At 38.6% G+C, this 21,442-nt stretch overlaps 1 protein-coding gene across 2 annotated transcripts in view; it reads right to left on the bottom strand.

Annotated features, from left to right (window-relative positions):
- Window positions 1–21,442, bottom strand: part of TRMT1L (tRNA methyltransferase 1 like) — a 54,201-nt gene that overhangs the window by 12,425 nt on the left and 20,334 nt on the right. For both annotated transcript variants that reach the window (XM_059146283.1, XM_059146284.1), the window contains exon 10: window positions 20,727–20,917. In XM_059146283.1, coding sequence (XP_059002266.1) covers window positions 20,727–20,917 — 191 coding nt within the window. The remainder of the gene's footprint in view (window positions 1–20,726; window positions 20,918–21,442) is intronic.

Below are 21,442 nucleotides of genomic sequence, written 5' to 3' on the forward strand. Positions count from 1 at the left end.
CCGCATCGGGCTGTCTGCTCCGCGGAGAGCCTGCTTCCTCCTCTCTTTCTGCCTGCCTCTCTGCCTACTTGTGATCTCTGTCTGTCAAATAAATAAATAAATAAATAAAATCTAAGGAAAAAAAAAAGAAAGCTGGTGTAGCAATATTTGTATTGAACAAAACAATTTAAAACAAAAACTGTAACAAGAGACAAAGAATACTACATAATAATAAAGGGGACAATCCAAAAAGAAGATACAATAATTGTAAATATTTATGCAACCAACATGGGAGTACCCAAATACATAAAACAATTAATAACATAAAGGAATGGGGCACCTGGGTGGCTCAGTGGGTTAAAGCCTCTGCGTTTGGCTCAGGTCATGATCCCAATGTCCTGGGATCGAGCCCTGCATTGGGCTCTCTGCTCAGCGGGGAGCCTGCTTCCTCCTCTCTCTCTCTCTGCCTGCCTCTCTGCCTACTTGTGATCTGTCAAATAAATAAATAAACAAAATCTTAAAAAAAATAAAGGAACTGATAGTAATACAGTAATAGTAGGAGACTTCAACATCCCACTTACATCAATGGACAGATCGTACAAACAACAAATATATTAGGAAACCAAATCTAAATCCAACATATAGTCAAAGCATCATTCATCATTATCAAGTGGGATTTGTTCCCAGTATTGCAAAGATGATTCAATATTCACTAATCAATATGGTATATCACATCAACAAAAGAAAGGATAAAAACCATATGATCATTTTAATAGATGCAGAAAAAGCAACTGACAAAGTACAGCATCCATTCATGATAAAAACCCTCAACACAGTAGGTTTAGAGGAAACATTCCTCAACATAATACAGGCCTTACATGAAAAACCCACAGCTAACACCATACTCAGTGGGGAAAAACCGGTTTTCCCCTCAGGTCAAAAACAAGACAAAAGGGTACCAGCTCTTGCCATTTTCGTTCAACATAGTAATGGAAGTCCTAGTCACAGCAATTGGACAACAAAAAGAAATAAAAGGTATTGAAATTGGTACGGAAGAAATCAAACTGTCACTATTTGCAGATGACAGGATACTCTACATAGAAAACCCTAAAAATTCCACCAAAAACTGGCAGAACTGATAAATGAATTCAGTAAGGTTGCAGGATACAAAATCAATGTACAGAAATCTGTGCATTTCTATACACTAATAATAACACAGCAGAAAGAGAAATCAAGAAAACGATTCCATTGGGGCACCTGGATGGCTCAGTGGGTTATGCATCTGACTCTTGATTTTGGCTCGGGTCAAGATCTCATGGTCATGAAATTGAGCCCTATCTCAGACTCTACACTGGGCGTGGGGCCTACTTAAGATTCTTTCTCGCTCTCTATGTCCCTCCCCTCTCTCAAAAAAGAAAAAGAAAGAAAGAAGCAGAGAGAAGATAATCCCAATTATAATTGCACTAGAAGTAATAAAATACCTATGAATAAACTTAAAGAAGTGAAGAGCCTATACTCTGAAAAATATAAAACACTGATGAAATTGAAGATCACATAAAGAAATGGAAAGACATTCCATGCTCATCAACTAGAACAAATATTGTTAAAATGTCCATACTATACAAAGCAATCTACAGATTAAATGTAATCTCTATCAAAATACCAAAAACTTTTTACAGAACTAGAACATCCTAAAATTTGTACGGAACCACCAAAGACCCTGAGTAGCCAAGCAATCTTGAAAATGAAAAACAAAACGAGAGGTATCACAATTCCAGATTTCAAGTTATATTACAAAGCTGTAGTAATCAAAAGTGTGGTATCAACACAAAAACAGATACACAGATCAATGGAACAGAACAGAAAGCCCAGAAATAAACCCACAGTTAAATGGTCAATTAATCTTTGACAAAGAAGACAAGAACTTAAATGTGAGAGAGGAAACCATAAAAATCCTAGAAGAGAGTACAGGCAGTAATTTCTCTGAAACTGGTCATAACAATATTCTCCTAGGTGTATGTCTGTCTCCTGAGGCAAGGGAAACAAAAGCAAAAATAATCTCCTGGGATTACAGCAAAGGAAATGACAAACAAAACAAAAAGACAATCTACTGAGTGGGGGAAGATACTTGCAAATGATAAATCCAATGAAGGGTTAGTGCAAAATATAGAAAGAACTTATACAACTCAACACCAAGGGCCCCCAAGTAACCCCCTAAAATTAGGAGACTTAAACAGACAATTCTCCAAAGAAGACACACAGATGGCCAACAGACACATGGAAAGATGCTCAATGTCACTCAGGAAATGCAAATCAAAACCACAGTGAGGTAACAAGTCATACCTGTTAGGATGGCTAAAATAAAAAACTCAAGAAACAACAAGTGTGGGCAAGGATGTGGAGAAAAAAGAACCCCTGTGTACTGTTGGTGGGAATGCAAACTGGTACAGCCACCGTGGAAAACAGTATGGAGGGTCCTCAAAAAATTAAAAATAGAGCTACCCTATGATCACCCTACAATCCAGTAATTGCACTACTGGGCATTTACCTAAAGAATATGAAAACACTAATTTGAAGGGATATATACACCCCAACGTTTATGGCAGCCAAACTATGGAAACAGCGCAAATGTCCACTGATAGATGAATGGATAAAGAAGACGTGGCGCGTGCGTACGCGCGCGTGCGCGCGCACACACACACACACACACACACACATATGATTATTATTCAGCCATAAGAATGAAATTTTGCTATTTGCAACTTATATGGATTTAGAGTATAATTCTGAAATAAGCCAGTCAGGTAAAGACAAATATCATTTCACTCATATGTGGAATTTAAGAAACAAATGAACAAAGGAAGGAAAAAAGACAAATGAAAAAGCAGACTTCTTTTTTTTTTTTTTAAAGATTTTATTTACTTGTCAGAGAGAGAGAGGGAGAGAGAGCGAGCAAAGGCAGACAGAATGGCAGGCAGAGGCAGAGGGAGAAGCAGGCTCCCTGCCAAGCAAGGAGCCCGATGTGGGACTCGATCCCAGGCGGCTGGGATCATGACCTGAGCCGAAGGCAGCCGCTTAACCAACTGAGCCACCCAGGCGTCCCGAAAAAGCAGACTTTTAACTCCAGAGAACAAACAGATGGTTACCAGAGGAAAGGTGGGCTGGGAGATGTGTTAAATATGTGAAGGAGATTAGGTGTGCACTTGTCTTAGTGAGCACAGAATCATGTATGGAACTGCTGGATCACTGTTATACACCTGAAACTAATATAGTAATATATATGAACTATGATGGAATTTAAAAAAAAATGGGGCACCTGGGTGGTTCAGTCATTAAGCGTCTGCTTTCAGCTCAGGTCATGATCCCAGGGTCCTGGGATTGAGCCGCGTGGTGACCTCCCTGCTCAGTGGAGAGCCTGCTTCTCCCTCTACCTGCTACTTCTTCTACTTGTGCACAGGCTCTCTCTCTGTCAAATAAATATATAGAAATTTAAAAAAAAATTACCTAGAACTGAAGAACTCAAGATTCCTTTTTTTAAAAAAGAGATTTTATTATTTATTTATTTATTTGTCAGAAAGAGAGAGAGAGCGAGCGAGCACACAGGCAGGCAAAGTTGCAGGCAGAGGCACAGTAAGAAACAGGCTCCCTGCCGAGCAAGGAGCCCGATGTGGGATTCAATCCCAGGACGCAGAGATCATGACCCAAGCCAAAGGCAGCTGCTTAACCAACTGAGCCACCCAGATGTCCCAGAACTCAAGTTTCTTAAAGGTCTCACAGATTACCCAAGGACAATGAGCTAAAAAAGATGACCTGCATATTATCACAAAATTTTAGAATATTGGGTAAACAAAAGATACATTAAGACCATTCGTAGGAGAAAAAAAAAATCACAAATGATTAGATGTAAGAACAATAGCAAAGGGGTGCCTGGGTGGCTCAGTCAGTTGAGTGTCAGCCCGACTTGGTTTCAGTTCAGGTCATGATCTCGGGGTGATGAGATGGGCTCCATGCTCAGCCCTCAGTCTGCTTGAGATTCTACCCCATCCCCACAACTTCTCCCTCTGCTCATATGCACTCTCTCTTGCAAATAAATAAAATCTAAAAAAAAAAAAAAAAAAAAAAAAAAGCAGGCTTCTCAATATTAATACTGGAGGCTAGAAGGCAAGGAAATAATAATACCTTAAGCATTCTGAAGAAAAACAATTCACAACCTACAATTCTACACTTTGCCATACAATCCTTCTCAGGAAGCCACAGGAAAAAGTGCTCATTCAAAAAAAGGAAACAGACAAAGATAATAGAAAAATACATAAGGTCCAGATGTAGGAGATTCATCAGATGGAGAAAGCCAAAGCAATTTGGCTGTTAAAGGCCTTCAGAGGACTTAAAAATAAACCATCCAAAGGAAAGCAGAAGTACTGTCTCCAGGGGAGTGAAACTGGAACCGAAGATTACCAAATGTACTTACCCATACAGAAAGGAGCCCTGAAACTACAGCATAGAGTCTGGGAATAGAGTATGAAGAGTGAACATATACAAAGAAGGAAACAAAAGCAGTAATTATTAATTCTGGAGTTATCAAAGAGTTGCATACAAAAAGAAACATTATTACAGCAGAGTAACTGGTTCATCTGTGTTGAAGCAGCCTTCTAAGATAGCAGAGATGACCTGTGTCCCCTGGTTCTCATATCTTTGTGGAGTCCCTTCTTCCCCTTCTTCTCAACTGTGAGATCACTGAATCTAGAGCTCATCTCTAACTACTAAAATATAGCAAAAATGATGGATAGTGTTAGACTAGGTTATGAAGACCATGACTTCTGTCTAGCTTTCTTTTGTTTTCTCTCTAGTTCTTGCTGGATCATTCTGATGAAGGAAGCCACCGTGTTGTGAGCTGCTGGATGAAGAGGAATGTGTGATTAGGAACTGAGGAAGCCTCTGAGCAGCCGGCAAGGTGCTGAGGTCTTCAGTCTAACGACCTACAAGGATCTGAATCTAGGCAACAGCCACGTGAATAAGCTTGTAAGGACATCCTTCCCCAGTCAGGCTTTGATCGCAGCCTCGGCAAACACCTTAACTGCAGCATTGGGAGGGACCCTGTGTTAGTGGACCCAGCTATGTCATGCCCGGATTCTTAATTCAGAAAAATTAGGAGATAATAAATACTGTTGTTTTAAGTCACTAAATGTCAGAGTAATTTGTTACACAGCAACAGATAATACAACTTTGAGTAATAATTTCATATTCATAAAAATATAAACACTGAATATTGATTTAGCTAACCCTGGAGAAGGGAAGCACATGTATGTAACTTGGTTGAAGAAGCTGAATCCTTTCCTTCCATGGAAGGAACTTATAGGTAGTTTAAGCATGCCATTTAGGAACAAGGACATAAATATTAGAGGCAATAGCTGTTGAGATTTTAGCTGGTAACTCCAGGGAGCACGGCAGAGATCCTTATCACTACAACTATGGAACTAGGGCGCCTGGGTGCTTTAGTTAGTTAAGCATCTGCCTTTGGCTCAGATCAAGATTCTGGGGTCTTGGGATCGAGCCTCAGTTAGGTTCCCTGCTCAGTGGGGAATCTGCTTCCCCCTCCTTCTGTGTGTGTGCTCTTTCTCTTCTTGCTCTCTCTCAAGTAACTAAATAAAATCTTAAAATACTATGGAACTAGTTGATTTTTTAAACAATGTATTACAAGTTGATAAAAGTATAGAAAATTCTGAGTGAGCTAACTTCTCTAAAAGACATACTTATTTACACTTTAAGTCCTGTATGATTGCAAGCAAAATGCACAAAATAAATCATTTCTTTACAGCAATTTATTAAGCAAAAAATTCTTGGAATGCCTGGGTAGGCCAGGTGGTTTCTGCCTTCCCCTCGGCCCATGATCCTGGGGTCCTGGGATCAGGCCTTGTATCAGGGTCTCCCTGCTCAGCAGGGAGCCTGCTTCTCCCTCTCCTTCTGCCAGACTTTCTCAAATAAATAAAAATCTTAAAAAAAAATTCTTTAAAATGTTTGATTAAAAATAAGGAAAAAAGGGGGCACCTGGGTGGCTCAGTGGGTTAAACTCTCTGCCTTCAGCTCAGGTCATGATCTCAGGGTCCTGGGATTGAGCCCCACATTGGACTCTCTGCTGGGCAGGGAGCCTGCTTCCCCCTCCCTCCCACTCCCCACCTGCCGCTCTGCCTACTTGTGATCTCTGTCTGTCAAATAAATAAATAAAATCTTTAAAAAAATATAAAAAAAAAAAGAATAAAAAAAAACTACTGTAGGTAAAAGTCTGAAAGCATAAAGGAAAATGAAAGACTGTCAGAGAAGGAAATGGGTTAGATTTTTATGGATTCAGGCTCAAATTTGAACAGAGTGTATTTGACTTTAACTACTTGTTGATAATATAAAACACAATACAGTGAGAGATGAAACATAAAAAATTCAATGTAAGAATTGATTCATCATTTCTAAGGCAAGAATATGATCAATAATACTGGGTATGAGGTAAGAAGAAACACTGAGATGAAATCCACATGACTGCTATCCTTTTAAACTTAAAATGTCTATTATTTTTTACATAAAGGAAAATTGAATTAGGAAAAAATGAAAAAGAAACCACAGGTCACTAAACCATTTTCTTAGTAATCTAGGAGAACCAAAGCCTTCCAAAGTTTCATTAAAGATATTATTGAAAACCTGCATTTTATTTTTTCATTTATTCTTAAATATTTTATTTTTTTAAAAGATTTATTTATTTGAGTGAGGGAGAGAGGGAGAGAGCGTGCGCGTGGGTACCCACGTGCCCAAGTGGAAGAGGGAGAGAGAATCCCAAGCCCGTTGCGGGACTCAATCTTATAACCCTGAGACTATGACCTGAGCTGAAATCAAGAGTCGGATAGATGGTCAGCCGACTGAGCCATCCAGGCTCAGTTTTATTTTAAGTAATCTCTACACCCAACATGGAGCTTGAATGTACAACCCTGAGATCAAGAGTTGCAAGCTCCACTGACTGAGCCAGGCTGGCGCCCCCAAAACCTCTATTTTAAAAAGCCAGACTCTTCTGATTCTATTGTATTAAAAACAAGATTAGGATGGTGGGATGAGCATTGAAACCAACTTTTTTTTTTCCCCTCTCCAACTTCTCTTCTTATTCTAAATCTCTAGATAAATGATGGAAAAGCTTTTTTTAAAAAGATTTTATTTATTTATTTATTTAACAGAGAGAGAGAGAGAGAGAGACAGAGACAGAGGGAGACAGAGAGAGAGAGACGAAGTGTGAACACAAGCAGGTGTAGCAGCAGGCAGAGGGAGAGGGAGAAGCAGACTCCTCCCAGCCCCCTCACTGAGCAAGGAGCCTGATGTGGGGCTCCATCCCAGGACCCTGGGATCATGACCTGAGCCAAAGGCATACGCTCAACCAACTGAGACACCCAGGCACCCCAAAAAAGATATTTTTATAATTCCTAGATAGTGCTAGAAAATAAGGTGAGCCAACACACATTCCAAACTGTTCAGAACTTTCTGAAAGCCTAAAAGCTGAGAGATCATACTATCGGAAGAAAACCACAGTGGAGAGAATAGCTATTAGAGGCAGAAAGAGTCTTTGAGGGTTAGTTGAACCTAAGGCAAATGATGAACATAACTGGAGTAGCTCTAGGATAACAATTACAGGGGTTGTTTGGAAAACTCTATTTGAAACAGCTGATTATATTATTCTAATTCATGATTAGTAGATTACAGACAAGATCTGCCTCCACTTTGAGGTGATAAAGATGGGTTTAGGTTGGAGAAGCAAGGCACTGTCTTATGTCTGATGAAAAGTACTTCTCTACAGACTTAGAAAGCTCAATGAATTCCACTCAGATATATTGTAACTAAACTGCTGAAAGCCACAAAGAAAATCTTGAAAGCAATAAGAGAAAAATAATTTACCAAGTACAAGGGAACAAAAACACAAGGACTGACTGACTTCTCATCAGAAATAATGGAGGCCAAAAGGCACTGGAATGTTATATTCAAAGAGCTGAAAGAAAAAAACCCTGCTGTCAACCAGTAATTCCACATTCAGCAGAACTATCCTTTAAAATGAAAGGTGAGGGGGACTGAGGCAAGATGGCAGAGGAGTAGCGGAATGAAACGACATCAGCTCGCGGGAGTTCAGCTAGATATCAAACCATTCCGAACACCTACAAACCCAACAGGAGATCGAACAGAGGAGAAGCAATTCCAGAAACAGAAAATTGACTACTTTGTGAAAGGTAGGACGTACGGAGTGAATCCGAAGCCATGGGAAGATAGATGGAGGGAGGGGCCGGCTCCCGGCAAGTGGTGGAATAACAGAGCACAAAATCCGAACTTTTAGAAGTCAGCACCACTGAGGGACATCACTCCAGGAGCTAAGCAGGGGTGGAGCCCTCGTGGGGACAGTGGTCTCAGGTCCTGCGGGGTCCCAGAAGGACTGGGGGTGTCTGAGTGTGGCAGAGCTTGCAGGTACTGGAGCAGGGAAACTGACTACAGAGAGGAGCCAAGGAGTGTGCTCTCAGCTTGGGGTTACCTCAAACCGTGATCCCGGGCGCAGTCAGACCACTGCTCTTTGAGCAGGGACCCCACCAAGTGGCAGATCCAGGGAGACTCACCTTCTTCCTCTGGAGGCAGGGATCTGCTGGGTTTGGAGAATCCAAATGGGGCTGTGTGCCAGAGACAGAAATGCTTGGTCACAGGCCAAGTGAGCTCAGAATGTGGTTGGAGACTAGGGAGACAGGAGTGGTGACCCCTTTTCTCCAAGGGCACACTGAGGAGTGGGGTCTTGAGTTCTGGGCTCCTCTAGGCTGGAGATTGGGAGGCCGCCACTTTCATTCCCACCCTCCAGAGCTCTACAGAAAACATTCAGGGAACAAAAACTCCTGAGAGCGAACTTGAGCAGATTTCTTAGCCTGGTCCCTCTCAAGGGTGGCTCAATTCCACCTCGGGCAAAGACATTTGAGAATCACTACAACAGGCCCCTCCCCCAGAAGATCAGCCAGAACATCCAGCCAAGACCAAGCTCATCAATAAAGGAGAAAAGCGGAACTTCAGAGATAGCAGAAAGCAATGCATGAAATTCATGGCTTTCTCCCCATGATCCTTTAGTCTTACAAAATTAAATTTTTTTTTTTAAAGATTTTATTTATTTATTTAACAGACAGAGATTACAAGTAGGCAGAGAGGCAGGCAGAGAGAGAGAGAGGAGGAAGCAGGCTCCCCGCTGAGTGGAGAGCCCGATGCGGGACTCGATCCCAGGACCCTGAGATCATGACCTGAGCCGAAGGCAGCGGCTTAACCCACTGAGCCACCCAGGCGCCCTTGCAAAATTAAATTTTTTAATTTTATTTTTTTCTTATTTTAATTTTTAAAAACCTTTCCTTTTTCTTCTCTTAACATTTTTAAACTAATTTATCTTAACAATACCTTTCTAATAAAGTCGAAATGGATAAAAGAGTTCAATGTGAGGCAGGAATCCATCAGAATCCTAGAGGAGAACATAGGCAGTAACCTCTCTGACATTGGCCACAGCAACTTCTTTCAAGATATGTCTCCAAAAACAAAGGAAACAAAAGTGAAAATGAACTTTTGGGACTTCATCAAAATCAAAAGCTTCTGCACAGCAAAGGAAACAATCAACAAAACACAAAGAGGCAATTCATAGAACGGAGAAGATATTTGCTAATGTCAGCACAGACATCCAAGATCTATAAAGAACTGATATCCAAGACCTAGAAAGGACTGATATCCAAGATCTATAAAGAGCTCCTCAAACTCAAAAGACACAGATAATCATGTCAAAAAATGGGCAGAAGACATGAACAGACACTTCTCCAAAAAAGACATACAAATGGTTGACAGACCCATGAAAAAATGTTCATCATCACTAGCCATCAGGGAGATTCACAACAAAACCTCATTGAGATACCACCTTATACCAGTTAGAATCCCCAAAATTAACAAGACAGTAAACAACATGTGTTGGAGAGGACGTGGAAAAAGGGGAACCCTCTTACACTGTTGATGGGAATGCAAATTGGTGCAGTCACTTTGGAAAACAGTGTGGAGATATCTTAAGAAATTAAAAATAGAGGGGCGCCTGGGTGGCTCAGTGGGTTAAGCCGCTGCCTTCGGCTCAGGTCATGATCTCAGGGTCCTGGGATCGAGTCCCGCATCGGGCTCTCTGCTAAGCGGGGAGCCTGCTTCCCTCTCTCTCTCTCTCTCTGCCTGCCTCTCTGACTACTTGTGATTTCTCTCTGTCAAATAAATAAATAAAATCTTTAAAAAAAAAGAAATTAAAAATAGAGCTTCTTTATTACCCTGCCACTGCACTATTGGGTATTTACCCCAAAGATACAGATGTAGTGAAAAGAAGGGCCATCTGTACCCCAATGTTCATAGCAGAAATGGCCACAGTTGCCAAACTGTGGAAAGAACCAAGATGCCCTTCAATGGACGAATGGATAAAGAAGCTATGGTCCATATATACTATGGAGTATTATGCCTCCATCAGACAGGATGAATACCCAACTTTTGTATCAACACGGACAGGACTGGAAAAGGTTATGCTGAGTGAAATAAGTCAAGCGGAGAGAGTCAATTATCATATGGTTTCACTTACTTGTGGACCATAAGGAAAAACACGGAGGACATGGGGAGATGGAGAGAAGTGAGTTGGGGGAACTGGAGGGGGAGACGAACCATGAGAGACTGTGGACTCTGAGAAATAAGCTGAGGGTTTTGGAGGGGAAGGATGTGGGAGGTTGGGTGAGCCTGGTGGTGGGTATTGTGGAGGGCACATATTGCATGGAGCACTGGATGAGGTGCATAAACAATGAATTCTGGAACAGTGAAATTAACCTTTCTAAAAAAATCTTTTTAAACCTTCATTATTATAGTCGTATTTTATACTTCATTGCATTTAACCTTATTTTTTGTATACACATAGGGTTTTTTTTCTTAAAAAATTTTTTGGATACAATTTCTTCTAATAGATCAAAATATACCCTAAATCTAGCACAGGGCTTTGTTCTAGTCTCCAGCCTGAGCACATTCCTCTTTTTTTCCCCTTCTTTCTATTTCCAACTTACCTTATCAACTCCTTTCTTAGAATTTAAAAAAAAAATTTTCATCTTTACAATTATATTCCATCCCTTCATCATGTTTACTCTTATTTTTGTATATATATGTTTTTTTCTTTAAAATTTTAAGAGATAGTTTCTTCTAAGAGACCAAAATACACCCCAAATCAAGTGGGTGGCTCTGTTCTATTCACTAGTCTATACATATGTGTGTGTATGTATATATTTTATTTATTTATTTATTTTAATTTCTTTTTACCCCTTTGTTCTACCCCCAGTTTGGGGTCGCTTCTGATTTGGTTAGTGCATTTTTCTGAGATCTTTGCCACCCTTTTAGTATTTTATTCTCTTGTTCATATATTCTTTTTTTTCTTTAAAGATTTTACTTATTTATTTGACAGACAGATCACAAGTAGGCAGACAGGCAGGCAGAGAGAGACGAGGAAGCAGGCTCCATGCTGAGCAGAGAGCCCGATCCGGGCTTGATCTCATGACCCTGGGATCATGACCAGAGCTGAATGCAGAGACTTTAACCCACTGAGCCACCCAGGCACCCCTTTTGTTCATTTATTCTTATCTAGATAAAATGACAAGGTGGAAAAACTCACTACAAAAAAAAAAAAAAAAAAGAAAAGAAAAGGCAAACTGACAGCTAGGGACCTAATCAATACAGGCATTGGTAATATGTCAGATCTAGAGTTCAGAATGACGATTCTCAAGGTGCTAGCTGGGCTCGAAAAAGGCATGGGAGATACTAGAGAAACCTAGTCTGGAGAAATAAAATCCCTTTCTGGAAGAATAAAAGAACAAAAATCTAAAGCTGAAAACCAAAAAGGTATTAATGAAGTGTAATCAATAATGGAGGCTCTTACTGCTAGGATAAATGAGGCAGAAGAGAGAATTAGTGATATAGAAGACCAACTGACGGGGAAAAAAGAAACTAAGCATGAGAAACAACTACTGGACCACGAGGGGAGAATTCGAGAGATAAATGATACCATAAGATGAAACAGTATTAGAATAATGGGAATTCCAGAAGAATAATGAGAGAAAGGGGCAGAAAGTATACTGGAGCAAATTATAATAATTTCCCTAATATGTCAAAGGAACAAGCATCAAAATCCAAGAGGCACAGAGAACCCCCCTCAAAATCAATAAAAACAGGTCCACACCCCATCCTCTAATAGTAAAACTTACTAGTCTCAGTGACAAAGAGAAAATCCTGAAAGCTGCTTGGGACAAGAAGTCTGTAACATATATTGGTAGAACTATTTGATTGGCAGCAGACTTATCCACAGAGACCTGGCAGGCCAGAAAGAACTGGCATGATATATTCAAGGCACTAAATGAGAAAACTGTCCAGCTAGGCTATCACTGAAAATAGGAGGAGAGATAAAAAGCTTTCAGGACAAACAAAAGTCAAAAGATTTTGCAAACACCAAACCAGCCCTACAGGAAATATTAAAAAGGGTCCTTTAAGCAAAAAGAGAGCCTAAAAGTAGTAGACCAGAAAGGAACAGAGACAATATCAGTAACAGTCACCTTAACAGGCAATACAATGGTACTAAATTCACATCTCTCAATAGTTACCCTGAATGTAAATGGGCCAAAGGCACCAGTTAAAAGACAGGGTGTAAGAATGGATAACAAAACCCGGGGCACCTGGGTGGCTCAGTGGGTTAAGCCACTGCCTTCGGCTCAGGTCATGATCTCAGGGTCCTGGGATCGAGTCCTGCATTGGGCTCTCTGCTCAGCAGGGAGCCTGCTTCCTCCTCTCTCTCTCTCTCTGTCTGCCTCTCTGCCCGCTTGTGATCTCTGTCAAATAAATAAATAAAATCTTAAAAAAAAAAAAAAACATCAATATGCTGCCAAAAGAAAACTCAATTTAGACCCAAAGACACCTCCAGGTTTAAAGTGAGAGGATGAAAAACAATTTACCATGCTAATGGACATCAGAAGAAAGCTGGGATGGCAATCCTTATATCAGATTAATTAGATTTTAAGCCAAAGACTATAATAAGAGATGAGGAAGGACACTATATCATACTCAAAGGGTCTGTCCAACAAGAAGATCTAACAATTTTAAGTATCTATGCCCCTAACATGGGAGCAGCCAACTATGTAAACCAATTAATAACAAAATCAAAGTGACACACTGACAGTAATACAATAACAGTAGGGGACTTTAACATCCCCCTCACTGAAATGGGCAGATCATCCAAGCAAAAGATCAACAAGGAAATAAAAGCTTTAAATGACACAATGAACCAGATGGACATCACAGATATATTTAGAACATTCCATCCCAAGGCAACAAAACAAACATTCCTCTCTACTGCACATAGAACATTTTCCAGAATAGATCACATCCTGGGTCACAAATCTGGTCTCAAACAGTACCAAGAGATTTGGATCATTCCCTGCATATTTTCAGACCATAATGCTCTGAAGCTAGAACTTAAAGCTAGAAGCTAGAAAGTTGGAAACATATGGAGGCTAAAGAACATCCTACTAAAGAATGAATGGGTCAACCAGGAAATTAAAGAAGAATTGAAAAAATTCATGGAAACAAATGAAAATGAAAACACAACTGTTCAAAATCTGTGGGACACAGCAAAGGCAGTCCTGAGAGTAAAGTATATAGCCATACAAGCCTTTCTCAGAAATAAGAAAGGTCTCAAGTACCCAGTCTAGCCTTATACCTAAAGGAGCTGGAGAAAGAACAAAGAAAGCCTAAATCCAGCAAGAGAAGAGAAATAATAAAGATCAGAGCAGAAATCAATGAAATAGAAACCAAAAGGGCAATTGAACAAATCACTGAAACTAAGGGCTGGTTCTTTGAAAGAATTAGTAAGATTGATAAACCCCTGGCCAGATTTATCAAAAAGAAAAGAGAAAGGAACCAAATAAATAAAATCATGAATGAAAGAGAAGAGATCACAACCAACACCAAAGAAATACAAACAATTTTAAGAACATATTATGAGCAAAAAAAAACAAAAACAAACAAAAAAAAACCATATTATGAGCAACTATATGCCAGCAAATTCGACAATCTGGAAGAAATGGATGCATTCCTAGCGACATATAAACTACCAAACCTGAACCAGGAAGAAGCAGAAAACCTGAACAGACCCATAACCAGTAAGGAGATTGAAGTAGTCATCAAAAATCTCCCAAAAAACAAGAGCCCAGGGCCAGACAGCTTCCCAGAGGGATTCTACCAAACATTTAAAGAAGAATTAATTCCTATTCTCCTGAAACTCTTCCAAAAAATAGAAATGGAAGGAAAACTTCCAAACTCATTTTATGAGGCCAGCATCATCTTGATCCCAAAACCAAAGACCCCATCAAAAAAGAGAATTACAGACCAATATCTTTGATGAACACAGATGCCAAAATTCTCAAAAAATACTAGCCAATAGGATCCAACAGTACATTAAAAGGATTATTCACCACAACTAAGTGGGATTTATTCCAGGGCTGCAAGGTTGGTTCAACATCTGCAAATCAGTCACTATGATACAATACATTAATAAAAGAAAGAACAAGAACCATATGATACTCTTGATAGATGCTGAAAAAGCATTTGACAAAATACAGCATCCTTTATCAAAACTCTTCAAAGTGTAGGGATAGGGGCGCCTGGGTGGCTCAGTGGGTTGAGCCTCTGCCTTCGGCTCAGGTCATGATCCCAGGGGCCTGGGATCGAGTTCTGCATTGGGCTCTCTGCTCAGCAGGGAGCCTGCTTCTCCTCATCTCTCTCTCTGTCTGTCTCTCTGCCTATTTGTGATCTCTCTCTCTGTCAAATAAATAAATAAAATCTTAAAAAAAAAAAAAAAAAGTGTAGGGATAGAGGGTACATACCTCAGTATCATCAAAGCCATCTATGAAAAACCCACAGTGAATATCGTTCTCAATGGGGAAAAACTGAGCGCTTTTCCACTAAGATCAGGAACATGGCAGGGATGTCCACTATCACCACTGCTATTCAACATAGCACTAGGAGTCCTAGCCTCAGCAAACAGACAACAAAAAGAAATTAAAGGCATCCAAATCAGCAAAGTCGTCAAACTATCACTCTTTGCAGATAATTGGATACTTTATGTGAAAAGCCCAAAAGACTCCACTCCCAAACTGCTAGAACTTATACAGGAATTCAGTAAAGTGTCCGGATATAAAATCAATGCACAGAAATCAGTTGCATTTCTCTACACCAACAAGAAGACAGAAAAAAGAGAAATTAAGGAGTTGATTCCATTTACAAATGCATCCAAAACCATAAGATACCTAGGAATAAACCTAACCAAAGAGGCAAAGACTCTGTACTCAGAAAACTATAAAGTACTCATGAAAGAAATTGAGGAAGACACAAAGAACTGGAAAAGCGTTCCATGCTTGTGGATTGGAAGAACAAATACTGTGAAAATGCCTATGCTACCTAAAGCAATCTGCATGTTTAATTCAATCCCTATTAAAAATACCATCGATTTTTTTTCAAAGAAATGGAACAAATAAACCTATAATTTATATGGAATCAGAAAAGACCCTGAATAGCCAGAGGAATGTTGAAAAAGAAAGCCAAAGTTGGTGGCATCACAATTCCAGACTTCAAGCTCTATACAAAGCTGTCATCACCAAGACAGTATGGTACTGGCACAAAAACAGACACATAGATCAATGGAACAGAATAGAGAGCCCAGAAATAGATTCTCAACTCTATGGTCAACTCATCTTTGACAAAGCAGTAAAGAACGTCCAATGGAAAAAAGAAAGTCTCTTCAACAAATGTTGTTGGGAAAATTGGACAGCCACGTGCAGAAAAATGAAACTGGACCATTTCCTTACAACACACATAAAAGTAGACTCAAAATAGATGAAAGACCTCAGTGTGGGAAATGAATCCGTCAAAATCCTGGAGAACACAGGCAGCAACCTCTTCAATCTCAGATGCAGCAACTTCTTCCTAAGAACATCGCCAAAGGCAAGGGTAGCAAGGCAACATGAACTATTGGGACTTCATCAAGATCAAAAGCTTTTGCACAGCAAAGGAGACAGTCAATAAAACCAAAAGACAACTCACAGAATGGGAGAAGATATTCACAAATGACATATCAGATAAAGGGCCAGAATCCAAAATCTATAAAGAACTTATCAAACTCAACACCCAAAGAACAAATTGTCCAATCAAGAAATGGGCAGAGGACATGAACAGACATTTCTGTGAAGAAGACATCCAAATGGTCAAGAGACACATGAAAAAATGCTCAACATCACTCAGCATCAGGGAAACACAAATCAAAACCACAATGAGATACCATCTCACACCAATCAGAATGGCTAAAATTAACATGTCAGGAAACGACAGATGTTGGAAAGGATGCAGAGAAAGGAGAACCCTCCTGCACTGTTGGTGGGAATGCAGGCTGGTGCAACCACTCTGGAAAACAGCACGGAGGTTCCTCAAAAAGTTGAAAATAGAGCTACCTTATGACCCAGCAATAGCACTACTGGATATTTACCCTAAAGATACAAATACCGTGATCTGAAGGGGCATGTGCACCTGAATGTTTATAGCAGCAAAGTCCACAATAGCCAAACTATGGAAAGAACCTAGATGTCCATCGACAGATGAATGGATAAAGAAGATGTGGTATACATTCACAATGGAATACTATGCAGCCATCAAAAGAAATGAAATCTTGCCATTTGCAATGACATAGATGGAACTAGAGGGTATTATGCTGAGTGAAATAAGTCAATCAGAGAAAGACAAATATCATATGATCTTCCTGATATGATGAAGTTGAGAGGCAACATGGGGGGCTTGGGGGGGTGGCTAGGAAAAGAATAAATGAAACAAGATGGGATTGGGAGGGAAACCAAAAGAGACTCTTAATCTCAAAAAACAAACTGAGAGTTCCTGGGAGTAGGAGGGTATGCAAAGCGTTGTTGGGTTATGGACATTGGGGAGGGTATGTGATACGGTGAGTGCTGTGAAATGTGTAAGCCTGACGAGTCACAGACCTGTACCCCTGGGGAAAATAGTATGTTACATGTTAATAAAAATAATTGATAAAAAAAAAGGAAGGTGAAATAAAGATATCACCAAATAAGTAAAAAGTGGGAGAGTTTGTTGCAGAAATATTAAAGTAGGTTCTTTAGGCTGAAAGGAAATGCAATAGAGTATCTTGAATCCAAAGTTAGGACCAAAGAGCACTGGAAAGGCAATTATCTGGGTAACTATAACAGATGTGTGTGTGTGTGTGTGTGTGTGTGTATTCGCACTTCTCCTGTCTTAAATTCTTTGAAAATCGTAAGAATATTTAAAAAATAAATACAATACTATATTGTTGGATTGGGTCACTATATATATATAATTAACATATGGCAAAAATAGCCTACATGGGAAGAGAAAAATAGAATTACATTAGAGCAAAGTTGCTAGCTTTTGCCAGTCTTTAGTCAATATTAACCTGAGGTAGTTCAAGGTAAGTTAAAGGTGCATACTATAATCCCTGGAGAAACCATTAAGAAAATAACTGAAAAATATATAGCAAAAAAATCAGCAGAATAATTAAAATGACACACTAAAAATATGTCTAAGATTTAAAAAGGCAACAAAAGTGAAACAGAACAAGAAAAGGGCATAAAAGACATAAAAACGAATAGCAAAAGAGCTGACATAAAGTCAACCATTTCAATAATGACATTTAGTAGGAACTGTCGAAAACTCTCCTCAAAAGGCTGACACGATGAGACTGGATAAAAAAGTAAGATCCAAGAAGACATTTATGGATTGTAAGTAATAGGAAGACAAAAATATTATGTCAATAGGAACTACAAGGTGGTGTTTATATTACCATCAGATAATATATCCATTCAGATAAATACCAGAGAGATAAAGATGGACATTTCATAATGGTAAAAGGGTCACAGATGAAGAAGATAAAACAATTACAAATCTGTCTGAACATTTCTGGAGATAAAATGATCATTACAGACAGGCTGAGGAGATCTAGCATAAGCATAGTAATACAAAGGCAAGATAAATATCAGAATTAAATAAATATTTAAGAAAATCCTCTTGAAATGAAAGATGATTTGAAATACTGAAGGGGTACACCATGACTTAGGAAAACTTATCCTAAAAAGCTATACCCTAATAAAGTTACTGGACTTCAAAAGTTAATATTTCTTTGTGCAGCCAGGCAAAATAATGTCACATAAAAGAAGGAATATTTGCAATAATATTCAGTGACAGATGACAATATAAAAGCTTTTACAAGGTAGGAACTCAAAGAAACTCTAAACTCATTAAGTATAAAGGCAATGGGCAGTGAGTTTTAAACATGCAAGAAATCACGGAGTATTTTGCCCATGAACACTCTTGACTAAACTCAAAGTCAGATTTCTCAAACTAAGAGATGATTTAAGAAATATGGCAAAAAAAAGTGATGATGAGTACTAAACACATTTAATGTATAGATTTTATTGGCAAAATAAAATATCAGTGTTACATATTCCAACAACATATAAATGCTATAATGAACACAAATTAGGAAGGGAAAATGGAAAATGGGAGGCTGATTATCTCATTTATAATGCCAAGAAATCAAACTACTTAAAACCCAAAACAATATTCACTACTACAAAAGTAAAAGATTAAGAAAGATAATAAATGAACAACAATAGGACAGATAAACCAGTATCTAAAGCAGTCAAGAGAAAAGGCAGAAAAGACAAGCGTTAAAAATTGTAAAAAAAGAAGATAACCACAGAAACCAAGAAAATTTAAAAAGCTAAAGCTATCCTGTCTGTACCCAACCACTGGAAAATAAAGAGCCAAATTCTAAATTCCTTTGCAGTTTAAACAGACTTCAAAGCCCAATCAAAATAATCCTAAAAAGGGAAACTATACACCATCTCATTAATGAATACTAAAACAAAATTTTAAAAATTAGCAAATAGAATCTATCTTAAGAAAATACTCCCTGACAGAGTTGTTTATTCTAGAAAGGCAGAATGGTTCAATACTGGAAAACTTTATTACAATTAATCAAACCAATTGACCTAAGAATATATACCACATAATCATCTCCATAGGTGCTGAAATATGACAAAATTCAACATCGTGCTAAAATACAGTACAAGTGGAAATGAAGGATACTTTCTTAACATGAAAAAATGATAGGTATCTCAGACCCATGGTTGACTCAGAAAGCACTAAAGAGAACTAAAAGGAACGTGACAGGATGCCTTCACTAGCAATGAACACTATAGCAAAAGACTTGCACAAATGAAAAGCATACTAGGTTATTAGGAAATTTTAAAATCATAATAGTATCTATCCTCCTTAATTTAATAAAATTAAAATACTATCTGGCCTATTTATTTACTCTTTTTTTTTTTTTTTGGTCAGTTATTTTCCTTTATTAGTCAGTACAGTTTTTATTTTTTATTTTAAAATTAAAAAAAATTATTAACATATAATGTATTATTTGTCCCAGGGGTATAGGTCTGTGAATCATCAGGCTTACAGACTTCACAGCACTCACCATAGCACGTACCCTCCCCAGTGTTCATAACCCAACCACCCACTCCATCCTCCTCTCCCTCTCCCCCTTTTATTTACTCTTTTACTAAGAGAAAAGGAAGATCCCCTATCAGGAACATTCTGAAAACAGAGCTTTGAAAAGGGACTGCTGTAACAGATATTAAACACTAAAAATCCTCTGTAATCAAAAATAGTGTGGTAAAGGTGTATGAATAGATATTCAACCATGGAACAGAATAGAAAATCCAGGAAGAAACTCAAATATATTCTTTAGTATAAGGAAGAGATGGTATTCTCACATTAGGAGAAAGGTGAATTATTCAATAAAACATAACCTACCCTGAATATAGAAACACGAAAATTCTAACTACAGACAAAATCCAGAATACATAAAAGAAAACTAAATTAACTTTAAAACAGCAACAAAAAACTTCTCCACGTGAAAGGTTAAAAAAAAAACAAACCAGATGTCAACTGAAGTCACAAGAGGAAAAAATACTTGCAACTCATATCACAAGGGTTAAACTCTAGTAAGAGTTCTTAAAAATCCATATTAAAACATGCCAAGAATCTAACAGAAAACAATGGACACCTATTTCTATGCCCCAGAAAAGCAAAAGAGAAACAACTCTAGGAGGGCATAAGCCTCATCTTTTTCTTTGATCCCCATGCCTGGCATATAGTAGAGGCTCAGTAAATGTTTACTTAAGGAATTTTATGACTGATGGTTTTTATATTAAGCCAGAAACATGATAATTACTTTTATAAAATTAGCGATTTGAAACACCCTAGACAAAGAGGTCATCTGACTTATGTTCCTAAAATTAGTGACAGTGGAAACTAAGTTATTTCTAGATGTTTGAATAGAGGGCAAAGCTAGAGAGCATAAATTGTACAGCATGAGTAAATAACTTTAATAAACTCACACGAATGTCTTGTCTGTTGATGAAAGGAAATCCAGTATAGGAAATAAAGTTAGCACTGTAATCTTTAAAATCAAAGGACAACAATATGTGTAATTAGGGATGTGATAAAGACTTATTCATTGGAGGCTTATACATAAGCACAATATCCAGTCAAGAGAAACTTGAATTTACCTTCTACCATATTACCATCCTTCTGAAAAATTCTCTCTTCACACCACTGACAATGGATCAGGTACTGAATCTTCTTGGCTGTTTCATCTGCAGAGGTAGGCCCCCTCAAAACTCTCACAACAACCAACACAAAATGTTCCAGAGCCACTGCAAAGAGTACTTCAATACCTTTGTTACATCGGGCTGCAGCTCTGGAAAGAAATTTTTAAAGTTACTTTGGGGGCTTATCATTTTTCTTTGTTTGGCATTATACTGACAATACAAACCTGGACAGGAAACCATGGATGGGTTATGGGAAAATAAGGAAAGTTCCACTTTTTTTTTTTTTTTTGACAGTTCAATTCTTAATAGTAGGGTTTTTAAAAGATCATTACTGTAACTTTTACACAAACTGAAACACAGGTAATAAAGGATGCTTGGGAGAATCTTCAGTAATTAGACATTTTCCATTATGGTATCCTCTCAGTAGGACTACACCCTCTGATTTTCAGTGTCACTTAATTTTTTTTTTTTTTAAGATTTTATTTATTTATTTGACAGACAGAGATCACAAGTAGAAGAGAGGCAGGCAGAAAGGGAGAGGAGGAAGCAGGCTCCCTGCTGAGCAGAGAGGCCGATGTGGGGCTTGATCCCAGGACCCTGGGAACATGACCTGAGCCGAAGGCAGAGGCTTTAACCCACTGAGCCACCCAGGCGCCCCAGTGTCACTTTTTTTC

The sequence above is a fragment of the Mustela lutreola genome, chromosome 14 (genome assembly GCF_030435805.1).
Source record: "Mustela lutreola isolate mMusLut2 chromosome 14, mMusLut2.pri, whole genome shotgun sequence".
In the NCBI taxonomy this organism is placed as follows: Eukaryota; Metazoa; Chordata; class Mammalia; order Carnivora; family Mustelidae; genus Mustela; species Mustela lutreola.